General features: G+C 34.9%; 1 protein-coding gene across 11 annotated transcripts in view; it reads left to right on the top strand.

Moving 5' to 3' along the window:
- Window positions 1-14,969, top strand: part of LOC110481007 (dynein axonemal heavy chain 5) — a 141,547-nt gene that overhangs the window by 73,401 nt on the left and 53,177 nt on the right. For all 11 annotated transcript variants that reach the window (XR_014955914.1, XM_085581150.1, XM_085581145.1 and 8 more), the window contains 10 exons: window positions 38-232; window positions 900-1,034; window positions 1,752-1,859; window positions 2,544-2,697; window positions 4,301-4,447; window positions 6,775-7,016; window positions 11,702-11,878; window positions 12,291-12,495; window positions 12,967-13,109; window positions 13,844-13,978. Coding sequence is in view for 10 of the 11 variants with exons in the window: in XM_085581150.1 (XP_085437276.1) it covers window positions 38-232; window positions 900-1,034; window positions 1,752-1,859; window positions 2,544-2,697; window positions 4,301-4,447; window positions 6,775-7,016; window positions 11,702-11,878; window positions 12,291-12,495; window positions 12,967-13,109; window positions 13,844-13,978 (1,641 nt within the window). In the remaining variant the exon portion in view is untranslated. The remainder of the gene's footprint in view (window positions 1-37; window positions 233-899; window positions 1,035-1,751; window positions 1,860-2,543; window positions 2,698-4,300; window positions 4,448-6,774; window positions 7,017-11,701; window positions 11,879-12,290; window positions 12,496-12,966; window positions 13,110-13,843; window positions 13,979-14,969) is intronic.

The raw sequence follows: 14,969 nt of genomic DNA, 5'->3' as shown, positions 1-14,969 counted from the left end.
GGTACACTCAACTTCAACACCTGTTTTTCCTTTCCAGAATCCAGGATATGCTGGGCGGCAAGAACTTCCTGAAAACTTGAAGATCAATTTCCGTTCAGTGGCTATGATGGTTCCTGATCGTCAGATCATAATTCGTGTTAAATTGGCTAGTTGTGGTTTCATTGCTAATGTTGTGTTGGCAAGGAAATTCTTTACACTGTACAAGTTGTGTGAAGAACAGCTGTCCAAGCAGGTGATTATATTCATATGATGCAACCTGATTATTTTAGGGAAAAACTATCTGTGAAGTCACAAAATATTCATGTGAAGAATAAGGAAAGGTTCATGTTCACTAAATAAACTAAGAAACACTTGCACTTTAGTAATGCAGCCCTCTGCTATCCTGGAGGATTAACTCCTGCTGCAGGTTGTCGGTGAAAGGATGGGGCGTTCATGCAGAACACTGCTTATTATTAAGATTTAGCTTTAATGAATGGCGATGGCTGAGACAAATAAAGGCTTTATTGTAGCCTTTGTTGGTCTTACAGAGTGTGTTAAGAGGCATTTGGTTTGTACTGCCTGTGCTTGTACAGATATTTCTCGGCTTCCAAGGGCCACAGAGAATTCAAAATAATACTGATAAAGTATTTCTCAATAGTCCTTGGGAACACTGTCTTGATTCAATGACTTATGATTAAATTTTTTTCTGTCACACCTTAGTTTTAATAGATGGTAGCAGATTTGGACAGTGAAGTATCCCATAGTCATACAGCCAAAAAAATAGTTGACGGATATTTGGAGGCAGTTGAAACATGTGTACCACTTCTCCTACATATCCATCCATGTCTTAAATATAAATAAGAACTGTTTCATCTCTGTTAACTTGGGGGAAATCTTCCCAAACTTCACATATCTTCTAGGTGCATTATGATTTTGGCTTGCGGAATATATTGTCTGTGCTGCGTACACTGGGAGCAGCAAAAAGAGCAAATCCTACAGATACTGAATCTACCATTGTCATGCGTGTTCTGAGAGATATGAACCTGTCTAAACTAGTAAGTTCTGAGGACCTGATAAATAATTTAAACTGCATTTTAGAGCTATGTGATCACTAGAAGATGGTATGTCACCTTTACACTGAAGCTAGCTTGGAAATGTTTCATTCTCTGAGTGGAACATTTTGGCTGGGATGGAGATGAATTTCTCATAGTACCCTGTGAGGGACTGAGGAGGGAGTGAGCTTTCTGTTGCTTAAGTTTCTACCTGGGTTTAACCTTGAACTGTTCAGAATTATTTTTTGCATATTTTCCCTGCTACGTTTAGAAGACAGTAATAAAATAGATGTCTATGAAGAAACTTCTTTAGAAACTTTGTGCTTAAGTATTTAGTAATTCTTTAAAGAATCTGTTATTTGTAGTAATGAGTACCATTTCACCTGTCTAAATAGCTAACAACCCTCTTCTGTTTCTGTGATACTTCATCTTTTTTTTTTTACACCAAATAAAATAGACAATTTTTAAAATGCTATTGCTAAAATCTACTATAAGAAATTAAGTCTGCATGTTAGTGGTTTATTTTGACAAATAGAAGCATGTCTTTCTGCTGTGTCCTTCTAATGTTTAGCACCTAGAGGATTATTATAGGTGGTTCCTTATGTTCTCAAGAATTTCTTTAGGTCTTCAGGACTTAGGGATTGTTCTTTCTAAAGTTGATAAAATAAACAGAATAGGTTTTAATCTGTGTGGATTTTTGTTTTCGCTGATTTTCTCTAGATTGATGAAGACGAACCCTTATTTCTGAGTTTAATTGATGATCTGTTTCCAGATATCCAGCTTGATAAAGCAGGCTATCCTGAACTTGAAGCAGCCATTGACAAACAGGTGATATTTCTCATGATTTATGGTGCTCTGGTATAACTGTCATGAGGTGACATCTATGAAATTCTTCTTATGAAGTCTATCTAGCTGGCAATATTATATTTTACTATTTAAGCTTTTCCATAAATCTTTACCACATAGTATTACTAAGCTTATTCTTGAGGAGGTCAATGAATTGGGATTATAGTATCCCGTGGTTTTCTTGAGTCATAGTTACTGAATTTGAAAAATGCATGTATATGACTTTACGTTATGTGACCCAGAATTTAATATTTATCTAAAGTCCTAGCAATTAGGATATTAATTTGAGAAAAGTTTTCCTTAAAGTTACATCTCTTTTATTTAATTTCCCAATCAGTAGGGCCAGCTTAAGAATACAACGTGTATATATATTATAGATACATTATAGATATATCTAACAGATAGATTATAAGTACATAGATTATATATATATATATAGAGGCTGGTTTACGTTATTTTTCTGAATGTGTATTTGAATGCCAAATATATCTCCTTTTTCCAACAGGTTTTTTTTTTACATATACAAAAAGCCTTTACAAAGAGTGTAGTAATCTGTTGATGACATATCTATATCCATCTCTATTTATCTATCGATATCTAAAGACATCAAAATATATTTTGTGCTCTAAAATAATAGTAGTTTGGTTTCATGTCACTGTCTCTAAGGTGGAGGAATCTGGCCTTGTTTGTCATCCTCCTTGGAAACTGAAAGTTATCCAGCTTTTTGAAACCCAGAGAGTAAGGCATGGATTGATGACACTAGGACCTAGTGGTGCAGGAAAAACTACCTGCATCCACACCTTAATGAAAGCAATGACAGGTATGTTATTACTTTATATTGTACACTGTTACTGAACTGTTACACTGTAAACTTTAAGCCCCATTGTTTCTTCTCAGAAAACAATTGCTTCATTCTGAGAATATATTACTGGAAGAAGGAGTTTGTATGTTCAGATACTAATTATTCCAGTAGCTTAAAAATGTCTGATGCTCAAAACTGTATGTTTCATATCCTTTTTTCCACATTATCATACTTTTATAAGAAATTCTTATTCTAGATGGATTAAGAGGAATACAGCCTAAGCAGGCAGCACAGACAAGTGATTAAAGCATCTCCTGCATTTTGCTAAAGTAATCCTGGAACCTTTTGCTAATCACACAATGCGTAAGACAGGGGCTTTGCAATATAAAATAACTGGTTTTATAACCATAAATTCCTGGTTTAGACAGTGAAAAAGTCTTCAAAGGTATTAATTTTGTGTCCTTGCTGGGGGCTTGAAGACTCTATTTGTTTTTTTTTTTTGTCATCTGCATTTCTAAACAAAAATATTAGTTGAAGAATATCTGCTTGATCTTATTAAAATAAAAGGCCATAGCTTAGGGAGAAAAACATCTCTTTTGAGGTAAGCTTGTGTTACCCCATTTCACAAGTTGCTTATATGATTTTCCAGAAGTTGCTTATATGATTTTTTCTGTAAAAAATAGTTCAAAAATAGTTTGGCAAGTCTCATACATGCAGTAATGTGCTATGCTTAAGAAACACTGTAAACTTTACATTGCAGTGGAAATGACTGTTCCATTTAGGGAAAAAAGCAGAAAGAACAAAGTTGCATTGCACAGTTTTCCCATATGTTTTTTTCTAGCATTGAGACGTGAACTACTGCCAAGATAAAGTCATCTCATTACTTTTTTCAAAGCTGATCTTCTCACACAACCTCATGGAATGTTAAACTGATCTGTCAGGCTTCTATCTTACATGTTAGTGAAATCTGATTATAACAAAGTTATTTTAAAATAAGTTATTTTTTCAGCTCTTTCTTTCACTATCTTATTATTGGCTCCTGGTTACATTTGAATATTGGGGTTTTTTAAAGATATCCAACATAGTAGTTTTTAAGCTGTTGCTAATGAGATAAAAAATAAAGGTTATATGGTCATAGTATGCCTAGATAGAATTTGTCTGTCTAAGAGAATTCACAAGGATATGCCAATATTGTATATTTTGCCTGTTCTAAGATGTGGGCAAGTGCACAGAAGGGCAAAATAATCAATCATCTGTCTGGTATTATTCATTGGGTTTTAAAAATGTGCATCCAAACCAAATGTTTTAAAGTTATACTGTTTGATAAGTCTTCAAAACATTAAACTAAACCTTGAATAAATTTCATCTTGCTGCTTTTCTGTTCCCCATAAAGCTATGAAATGTGAATTGAATATTCAAAAGTTTCAGAACTTCATTTTGCTTTTTTTCTCCTGTTAATGAATTTTGTATAGCAAGAGAAGTTTTTCAAGTAAATACACAAATCCTTATAATCATGAATGCATATTAAAGCATACATTTGGGTGTAATGAGTTTAACTTTGTCTAAGTTCTCCTACTGCTGAAAAGAAATGTAAAAACTAACTGATGGTCTGGCTTCATAGATTGTGGACAGCCACATCGTGAAATGAGAATGAATCCTAAAGCCATAACTGCTCCACAAATGTTTGGACGCCTTGATGTGGCAACAAATGATTGGACAGATGGAATATTTTCAGCGCTCTGGAGAAAAACTTTAAGAGCAAAGAAAGGTATTGTGGTTGACCTTGACTGGACTCCAGGTGCCCATGAAGTTGCACTACAACTCGTTTGCCCAGTTGGGCAGGGTAGAGAAGATAAATGGAAAACAACTCATAGATTGAGATAAGGCAGTTTACTAAAGGAAAAGCAAAAAATTTGCATAAGCACAAGCAAAGAGAAAAAAAAGGATTGTTCTCAACTTCCCATCAGCAAGCAAAGTTCAGCCACTTCCCAGGAAGCTGAGCTTCAGCACACATAGAGGTTGCTCCAGAACACAACAGAAGCTCCACTCTCCTCCTTTCCTTAGCTTTTATATCTGAATAGATGTCATATGGCATGAAACGTCCCTCTGGATATTTTGGGTCAGCTGACCTGGTTGTGTTCCCTCCCAAGATCTTGCTCACCCCCAACCCCTTGATGTGGGGAATAGTGAGAGGGAGCTGATGCTGTGCCAGTGATGCTCAGCAGTACCCAAAACTCTGGTGTGTTATCAACACCTTTCCAGCCACCAATACAGAGCACAGCACTGTTTAGGGCTGCTATGGGGAAAGGAACTCCAGGTCAGCCAGACCACATACATGTATAATGAAAAAGGCTTCCATTCAAAATAAAACAAGAAAAAACCTGAGGAAAAAAAAAAGCTTTGGGAAAACTTTATAAAGCACAGTAACAGATTTTTTTTTTTCTTACATGGAAGCATTGGAAAATTGCTGCAAGAACATCTCTCCCTTTTACAGTCTCTATTCTAAATTCTTTATGTTCAAACAGTGTAGTGTAAGAAATACTACTTCACTGCATTTACTGAATTCTCTCTTTTGTATATTAGGCCCTCATGTGGAAGGAAAGTGGAAGGTAAAAGTCAGTTGCCCCAGTAGTGGTGTCGCATAAAAATTCTGATGCTGTCAGGATTTCTACCTGTTCTCCAGCTGCCATATTAAAATAAAATAAATCTTATCAGTTGTGTCATACATAATCCATCTCAAATGGCACTATATAATTCTGTTTAGGCAGCCAATATCTGCCTAAGATTATGCTGACATATATTCTTAGACTGCTATTTTAACTAAATGAGTGCCCTTGATAGTTTGATGTTAATGGTTTCTTCCTTTTTTTGTCTGAAAATTAGTATGCAATCTTATAATTATGCCTCAGAAGAAAAAAAACAAAAGAAAATCCTAACACTAGTTCCACCACTTTCATACAAAAATTCTTAGTCTCCAGAACTAGATGCTTTTAAAGTAGAAAATGCTTTTCAATTGAATTTTGGTAGGTGTGTTTCAAATCTAGAAATATAACACCCTAGAGAATGTAACATAGCATTAACTATTGATTTTTTTTATCTTTTCCTTCAAGATGAAATACATATTAGCACACTCATATAACTTCCTCAGATTTACTCTGTAAGAGTTCTTTAATATCTCTTTATGAGTCAGACTCCAGACTATCTCATGCTTGAGATGCCTGAACTGTAGCTATTAAAACCCTCATATAAAAAGTTTATCATCTGTTCCATATCTCCTTGGTACAACGCTAGCAAAGCTCCAAGCCACCTAGGCCTTCATAATAAACACTGACTCTGAAAGCAGAAAGACACTCTCTGGCTAAAGAGATGTCTAGCTATGCACAGTGGGGCAATCTGCTCCCTAAGGGGTGGGCAGCCAGGAGACAAGGTGGGATCTCTTTCCAGCCAGGGTCTGTTGTTCTGTACCCAAGCAAGGCAAGCAAAACAGACCCAGACCCTCCTAGGAAACAGAGGCAGGCTTTAAAATACATTTCTATTAGTAAATGGAAAGCAATGGAAAAACTTAAAAGGAAGATGGATCAAGTTTAGGGACAGAACAAATGACAAAAATCATCCCCTAATGGACATCTTTTACTTACGACAGTGTGCATGTTATTTGAAAGAGTGATTTTTCAAGTTTTCCTTTCATTTAATTTCTCTACATTTATAAAACTCATTGAAAACAAATGAATGGTGTTCAAATATATCTGTAGTCGTTATCTTCATGTTGTTTCATGTAACTTGAAATAAACCTAATTTATTACTGTCTTGAAAACTGAATCCATAAAACATTTTCAGAGTAATAAAAACTGGTGACTTATGCTGATGGCACTTTATATACTGAAGAATGGATAATTATTATGAATAGGTGACAAAATGAAGTACCCAACTGAAACTGAGTGATGGAAATGGTAGTTGTATTAAAAGCTGAGATGGCAGCTGTGAGCATGAATTCAGAATTAGTTGAAAATTTGTTTTCAGAAGTAAGAAATCTGGTCCTTGAAAGAAACTAGCACTTCATCTATAGGTCTTTTTGTCTGTTATGTTGCATTATAGGTGACCATATCTGGATAGTTCTTGATGGTCCAGTTGATGCTATTTGGATTGAGAACCTTAATTCTGTCCTGGATGACAACAAGACTCTAACACTAGCTAACGGTGATCGGATACCTATGGCGCCAAATTGCAAAATAGTCTTTGAGCCTCATAATATTGATAATGCTTCTCCAGCAACAGTTTCAAGAAATGGGATGGTGTTCATGAGCTCATCAGTTCTCACTTGGAGTCCTATTCTTGAGGTAGAACAGCTAAGTGTCTGGAAATGCATTGAAAGTTTTACTGGTTACTTCTTCAACACTTCACTCTTATTACTGTAGGACCTATTTTTGTGCCTTTTATGAAATCCCCTTTTCTCTTTATGAACTTCTAGGTCAGTACTTAAAATAGCAATGTTCCTGGTAGTTTACACAAGAGTGAATAATTTTTTAAGGAACATAGTTATCATATTACACTTTTAAGAATATGGCAATTTTACTTTGGGACAAATTTGTAATTAAAAGTGTTTTATGCAACTGAAGGATAACTCAGTTTTTGAAACACTAACTGCCTGGTAGCCCATAGTACAGCATCAGACCAAGGAGGAAAAAAGAGTAAAGCTGATTCAGGGAACTTGAAATCCTCAAGAAAATAGACATTCTCTTGATGTTTCTTAAAATTTATTGCAGTTGGGATGCAGATCTAGAAATAAATGCAGTATCAAAACATGTAATTTTTAAATTGATGTTGTTACTTGGTTGTCTGTTAACATACCTAGAAGCAAAGTATCTGAAGAACCAGGCAGTAGTAATTGTCTCTGGCATGGAGTGAATAATTCAGAAAAACATAACCTGTTTTGGGTGTGTTTTAGAGTCAAAAAAAACACCATATAACATATTGAAATATATCAAAGTCATTTATAAAATACTTTTTTTTTATATATGTCATCTTTCATTTTCCAAGACCCATATAAATAAACCCTAATCTTGACAGAATGCCTGTAACAATACAGTGAATGACAAATTCTGAGACTTGAGCATGCTGCTGTTTTTTCATGTAGCAAAAATCTTGGTAAAGATGAAACATGAGAGTTCCCAAGAATCTGCCCATGTTCAATAGTAATATATTTCAACAAAGCTTTCAGCATTTACTTCCAGATTTCTTCTAAGACAGCAATAGAGACAGTAACACTTAAAAAAAAGTTGGTTTCTCAGTTGGTTAAGCCCTATATTTCCTTAGAAATTTATCAATGAAGTACACTACTCAGGATTAATACTTTTTAATACTTTAATTTTTTTACTCTGCATTTCTTCTTGTCTAGACCATATTGTTGAGAATCTTTGGTTAACATTATTTTGCTTTGATAAATATGGTCTGTCTCCTGAATAGCAATAATGAAAACTGTCTCCTGCATGGTTAAAATACTTATTGCTGTGATCATACAGATAATTATTTAATTACTTTTCCCTGAAACCCAAGTATATTTCACTATAATCCCAAATTAAATTCCTTTATATGGGATTTAAACTTTAATTTTAAGATGGGAATTATTTCCTATTTATGAAATTGGAACACCATCCAGGAGTTTGTAGTGTCTTTGTTTCCCTGTTTTTCAGGCTCAAAAGGACAAAAATCTGTAGGTTACTATGAGATAACAGACTAAATTTTCTAACAGACTAAATTTTACTGTCCTCCTTTTTAGAATGTATCACATGAACAAGTTTTTTAGAGATTAATGTCTCACAGTCTCATTCAATCATTTAGTTTTCTAAATCAAATAGAATACCAGTAGAAAATGCAACAAATCCTCACCTAGTTAGTGTTGTTTAACTAATCCTGTGAAAATACAGCTGACCTGACATTAACTTTCAGGCGTCAGCCTTTTGTAGCGATTACTGTTATTCTCAGATTTCTTATTTCTTTAACCTGCAAAGGTTCTCATGCTTGTGAGTTTTATATAGCTTGCTGATTATAAGCAGATTCCTTGTCCCTAAATCCCTGATTTGTCTGGCAACAGAGGAAAATTGGCTTGTGGCACTGCTTAGAACCACTGTCCTTAGCAAATTAGAGGTTTCAGCCCAGAAAGAAATTGAGACAGTATGCTCTAGTCCAAGCCCCGAGTGCCAGGCAGTGCCTGGTGCCTCTCTTTGGGACTGGAGGCAGGGGAGCTCCTCTGGGAAAAGTGAAGCCAGGGGATGTGTTTTGGTGAGCAGAAATTACCAAGGTGAGGAAGGCTGTACACTTGTGATTTCTGGCAACAGTCACAAGGTTTCTTTTCCTCCTGTGCATCTGAAATGGCCAGTCAGGTACAATGCCTGGAAAATAGGTGAGGAGCAGCAAGACCCATTTGGGAAGGCACCAGAATCTTGCTTAGCCTTAACCCATTAGCAGGAAAAGAAACAGGATTGTTGTCAGGTATTCCTTCCTGTCTTGGAAACACCCGTGTCCTGTTGACTTGTTGCACCCTTGGAGGTTTGCTGCTTGAGAAGAACTGAGGGTTGCTGCAGAGGACTGATACTATATTTTTCTAGTAGTATCTGAAACTTTTCCATTTAGAACGAAATTAAATCACATGGAATTTTCTATTCAGTCACAGGTCTCTGCAACACTTGAGAATCATCACTAATTCATTTGATGAGTTTCTTTGCCATGCCCAAAATACTTGTAGTCCTATTATGGAAAAAGTGTTTAACAAGTTTCCTAAAAAATTGGCTGGCAAAACCTCAGTTTTACCAACGCAAATACATGCAGTCAATACAAGTATGTTACTGCCAAGTTTTATTTTTAAATGTTTTTTGTTTTATTTTTTAAACTAATATGGACACTCGGGAAAGTGTAAATTTTGAATCTAGGACAGTGGCTCCCCTGAGATTTAACTTGTGTTATTCCTTTCTGTGCTTACAACACTGTATAGGGCCTACTGATCTTAGGTTCTCACAGCTCTGCTTCCTTGCATTGTTTGCAGACAACCACTCCTTGGATGTTAAAGATTGTGCTAAAGATTCAGCTGCAAAATCAGTAGACAGAAAAGCATTTTATTTTGCATTGTCACTCATGATTTACATCCTCACAAGTGAGATGCAGGCTAAATTTAGTTGTGTTGAAGAGTTGTATGAAACTAGTTTTCCTTAATCCATAACCTTATGGTTTTACTATATTTCAGTGGTAGAAACAGACTAAAGAATATAAACATTTTTTTTTTCAAATTTTGGATTACATAAGCAAAATTATGTTCAATTCACCATGAAGTAACCTTTCCAACTGCCCTTCCTTTCCTCCTTACAAAATTTGCTATAAAATTGAAGGCTATTGTTATTTATAATTTGTTCAAATAGCATTTCTTTGGGTTTTTGGTTTGGTCTTACATCATGGATAAAATGTCTTGATGGCTTTTTCAGTATACCTCCCTTGAAATCTATTTTGTAATACAATACACTTCATATTCCAACAGGTCATGGTAGATGTTAACCTTGCTGATTCTCAGATGATGAATGAAACAGTACTCGTTGATATTTCAGAGGAACTTTAAAACATGATTAATGACAAATATGGATAACTCAGGAAGTTGTTGTATATATTTTTATTTTCAATCCTTACCATTTGCAAACAAATAAATATTGCTGCCTCCTTGGATGCATTATTATGACATATGCAACTTCCAAGTTCAGTGAAATAATTCTCAAGTTCATGTTGCTGTTTTCGTGTAATGTGCTTCTTAAGCACTTTATGCAAAGAGATCAAAGGTACTTGATCCGTTACTCGTCAACCTTCTCTAAAGCAAACACACCAGCTTTTCTACTAACTCCTAATATTTTTTGGACAATCAGTGAATTTTTGATATCTATTTTAAGCACTTCTGCATTTTAATTTTTATCACTTTGTTTTCCACCTACCCATTTTAGAAAGTTTTTTCATATATATCCTTATTTATAATCAGTCTCTAAGTTTTTTTACTTTGGGAAGTCAATGTAGAATTTAAAAATATTATGAATGTAGTAGAAAGGATAATAGAAGCACAATAAAGTTGAGTTTGGAAAGAACCTCTAGAGATAATATTGAATACAACATTAGTCAAGTCAATCTAGAGGAGTTTGCTGAAGTCTGTGTCCTGTTGAGTTCTGAGATGGAGACTTCAGGAGCTCACTGAGGAGCCTACTCCAGCTTTAACTACTTTCACAAGAGAAGAGCATTCTGTGTTTAAAGCAAATGTATTTGATTTCAATTAGTTCAAAATTTTGTTTTGAGTTCTGGGGGGTTTTGCTGGTGATTGTATTTTATGTAGGAAATAAATTTATGGGATGTAAATGAGAAGTATTCTACCCTGCATATGAGCGAAAACTTCAAGGTAACACCAAGAATCATGTTATTACTTTGAATTAATAGCATCAAAGAACGAATCCTATTCTGTGATCTTAAGAAATGGGTAGTTTATTTAGGTTTTGTTTATCCATCACTACAAATACTGAGATACACAATAAGAATGCTAAACGCACCAGCAGACCTCCCCCTGATATCCTGATTTTTTTTGTATATCTGCCAGATCTTTCAGGTTATCCTCCTCCCCATTAGAAATAAGGTGTAGAATAAATCAAATTTGTGTTCCGTACATATTGTTTGGTTTTTTTGCAGAGTTTTTGGATACCTTTCACAACTGTTGTGATTTTAAAATATTTGAAAATCATTATTTTTGTGCTGTTGAACACAGTTTTTTCTTTTCCATTCTCTTCATATTTAACATCCAGTAGGAATTATGCATACTTCGGTAAAATTTGATCTTCTGTTAATTAAACCCTTAATTAAAACTTAACTTCCTCCCTCCTTCCCCTTCTCCCATTCTCCCATTCTGCCCCCAAAAAAATCAAGATTCCATGCTTCCTGAGCCTTTTGAATTACTGTACTTTAATTCATTGAGACTTGCATTGGGAATTAAATTTATGCTTTACAATAGGGATTTCTGAAAAAATGTTCCTTCCAAGAGGCTGAAATTCTACGTCAGCTGTATTCTTCATCGTTCCCAGACTTGTACCGCTTCAGCATTCAGTCTCTGCATTGCAAGACTGAGATGCTGGAAGCCTTTGTGATTATGCAGAGCATTAATATGCTGCAAGGCCTTATCCCACCTAAGGTAGGTCGTGTGAGTGTTTTTCCATATACTTAACATATTGCAGATAATTTTAAGTAACAAAGTTTTATGAAGAGAGATTCTTTGATGACTTAGAATGTCAAAGGAGATGCAGGTTAATAAGGAATGACTTCTGTTTCTTTAGAAAATAATAGCTGGGATGTGACCTCTTTCACAGTTTCTCATTTGGATTTGATGTTAAGCACTGGTTTACATTAAGCATATGGAGCATGGATTGACAGTTTTCCTTTTTTTACTTTTGGGTGATTTGTTATCAGTTTATATTGATTCTGTCTGATCATTGAAGATGTCTCTAAATTTATATGCAACTGAAGACTTCTAACCTCATGTTACTAATGATTATCAAGTAGAGTTTTCAGGCTGTTGAAAATTAAAACCTAACTCAATCCTTCAGGAGCAAGGTGGGGAACTGACTCCAAAATACTTGGAAAGGCTGTATATCTTCTCTCTCATGTGGAGCATAGGAGCATTGCTAGAGCTGGAGGACAGGTGCAAAATGGAATACTGGCTTCGAAAACATGCAACAGTAAAGCTTGATCTTCCTTGTATCCCAGAAGCTAGTGAAGATACAATGTTTGACTATTATGTGGCATCTGATGGTTAGTAACTCAGCAAGGTGATATGGGGTAAAATTAAAAAGTTATTTTATAGTTGTGCTTTTTTTTAAAGATAATTCAGAAGTATTTTATAGCTTACCATATTTTGTGTCCCTTAGCAAGTTTTGTTTTATGGCTATACTTTACTGGTGTTGTTGTGTTTAGCATTTTCCCTGTTTCCAGGGAAAAGTTAGAATGTGGATATATTGCTACAAAAGCTGCATGGACTTTGTGGTGAACATGTAATCCTTGTTGTTGTCATCATAATTTATGTAGAAAAGAGGAGTAAGCTTCTTAGATACAACTTGAGGGATTCTATGATTATATGATTCTATAAATTTTAGTCTGGATACACAGAGAGGGACTGCTGTATGTGAGACAGAAACATAGGCAGATGAGTGAACTGAATGGAAAATAAAGGAATTGATGATGCCTAGTATTTCTAAAACATGAAATTAATTCCTTTCTTATTAGGTACATGGATGCACTGGAATACACACGTTGAAGAGTATGTATATCCCACTAGTGGTACCCCAGAGTATGACTCAATTCTTGTGCCTAATGTTGACAATGTGAGAATGGATTTCCTTATTGGAACCATAGCAAAACAGGGCAAGGTACTTTTTTTATAGTTCATATCAAAGCACTGCCAACAGAACACATGATAAAAGGTTTGGATTAGCAGTGAAATATTATGTTATTGAAAAGGAAGGACTTAATTTTTTTTTTTTTTTAAGATATAAGATGGTGTTTCCAGAAGCTACTTTCATGCAAATATACTTGAACTCTTGAATAGTCACTACTTCCAGACTTTTTTGTCTTGTTCTCACCCCTTCGTTCTGTAGTGGAAATAACTGTAATTATGTTGAGATCAGGTCAGAATGGAACCAATTTTTTCATGTACTGATGTGAGAGGGAGAAGCACATAGGTCAGGAGGCTCATATCTGACTCTGCTGATAGAACTCTGCAAGCATGGGGCAGTTACAGAATTCATGTAGCTTTAGGTTATGAAACCCTATTCTTCACCAAAACTGTGTCACATAAGCAATTGAAATTTCACAGATACTGAGTTTCTAGATGATTAAGCCCTTTTTCAAATAATTAACTCCTTTCCTTGTTAGTGTGACTGTACTGGATGACATGACCATTAACGGCAAATATTTTTAACTTGTCAGGCCTGCAAAAATCTATGAAACATTAACTATTTTACTTCTACATATATCTTGTGAAGAGTTCACTTTACATAATTTTTCTAGTTTATTTTCTGTTTAAAAGCTAAATGGGACTGTTGAGCCTTTGCCAAGACACACAGCTCTTGTTTCATCTTATTTCAATATTGTCTTTGTCTAGGCTGTCCTATTAATTGGTGAGCAAGGAACTGCGAAGACTGTTATAATCAAAGGTTTTATGTCAAAATATAACTCTGAAAGGCACATAACTAAGAGTTTGAATTTTTCATCTGCAACGACCCCGCTAATTTTTCAGGTATAGTACTGATTAATCTTCTCATACAAGATAGTTGGATTCAGAGAAGTCTGATAATTTGCCTGGAGGATGCTTCTGAAAGTGATTCTAAACAATAAAAAAGCACCTGTTCAAATGGTCCCAAGCGTTCTAATGCATGATTTAAGACTTCTGTAAAAAAATAGTTCCATTCAGCTTTTTCAGGAGCTATTGAGCTGTTCTTGGACTTTTACAATAACATATCTATTATTGTCCTCATCATATTATGTTTTTGTGTCAAATGTGTCTGTTCTCACTAACTGGAAAGAGCTGTTGGATTTCATTAAACACCATGGGTGAAAGAAGTGCTACCCCCAACAATCTGTCATTAAAGGTGTGCTGTCTACAATTTAATGTCATTACAATTATTCATTAAAAAAGTGACACATGCAGTGCAGCTGCTCTGCATACAATTATGAATGCTTAAATTCCAAACTGTACTGCCTGTCCAAAATTTCTACCAAACTAATTTGAATTATTTCAGTGTCTTTAACCTCCTGGCAATGTAATTGTGGAATATTTTTAATGCAGTCTGGTATGCCATGCCAAAGCACTGTCTGCACTCTAAGTGCTGTCTATAAGCTTGATGAATCAGCTATCATCTGCTTGTATAGCATAGTAGAAACTACTAACATGTTATATAGTATGCAAACATGTAGTTTTGGTCTAAATTTCCTTAAGATTTTTTTCTTCTATTCATTGGGCTATAAACAAAAAGTAAAATATTTTTATAAAATAAATGTAGATTTAATTTGTGATAGGTGAGATTGTGATGATCAGGACATCTGAAATAGACGTACAAGACTAAGTCAATTCTCTGTTAACAATCTAGATCAAAACATTCTGTTATGACACATGCTTTAAAATTACTCTAGCTTCTTAAAATCTTGGTCTAACTGATGCTAATTTTGCAAGACTGAAACCTAAGCATAGTGTAAGATTGCAGATATTTAGATTTATACTGAAGAATAAT

The sequence above is a fragment of the Lonchura striata genome, chromosome 5 (assembly GCF_050655825.1).
Source record: "Lonchura striata isolate lonStrDom1 chromosome 5, ASM5065582v1, whole genome shotgun sequence".
NCBI lineage: Eukaryota > Metazoa > Chordata > Aves > Passeriformes > Estrildidae > Lonchura > Lonchura striata.
The sequence above is the reverse complement of the archived record's forward strand: the minus strand, read 5'-3'. Positions and strand labels throughout refer to the sequence as shown.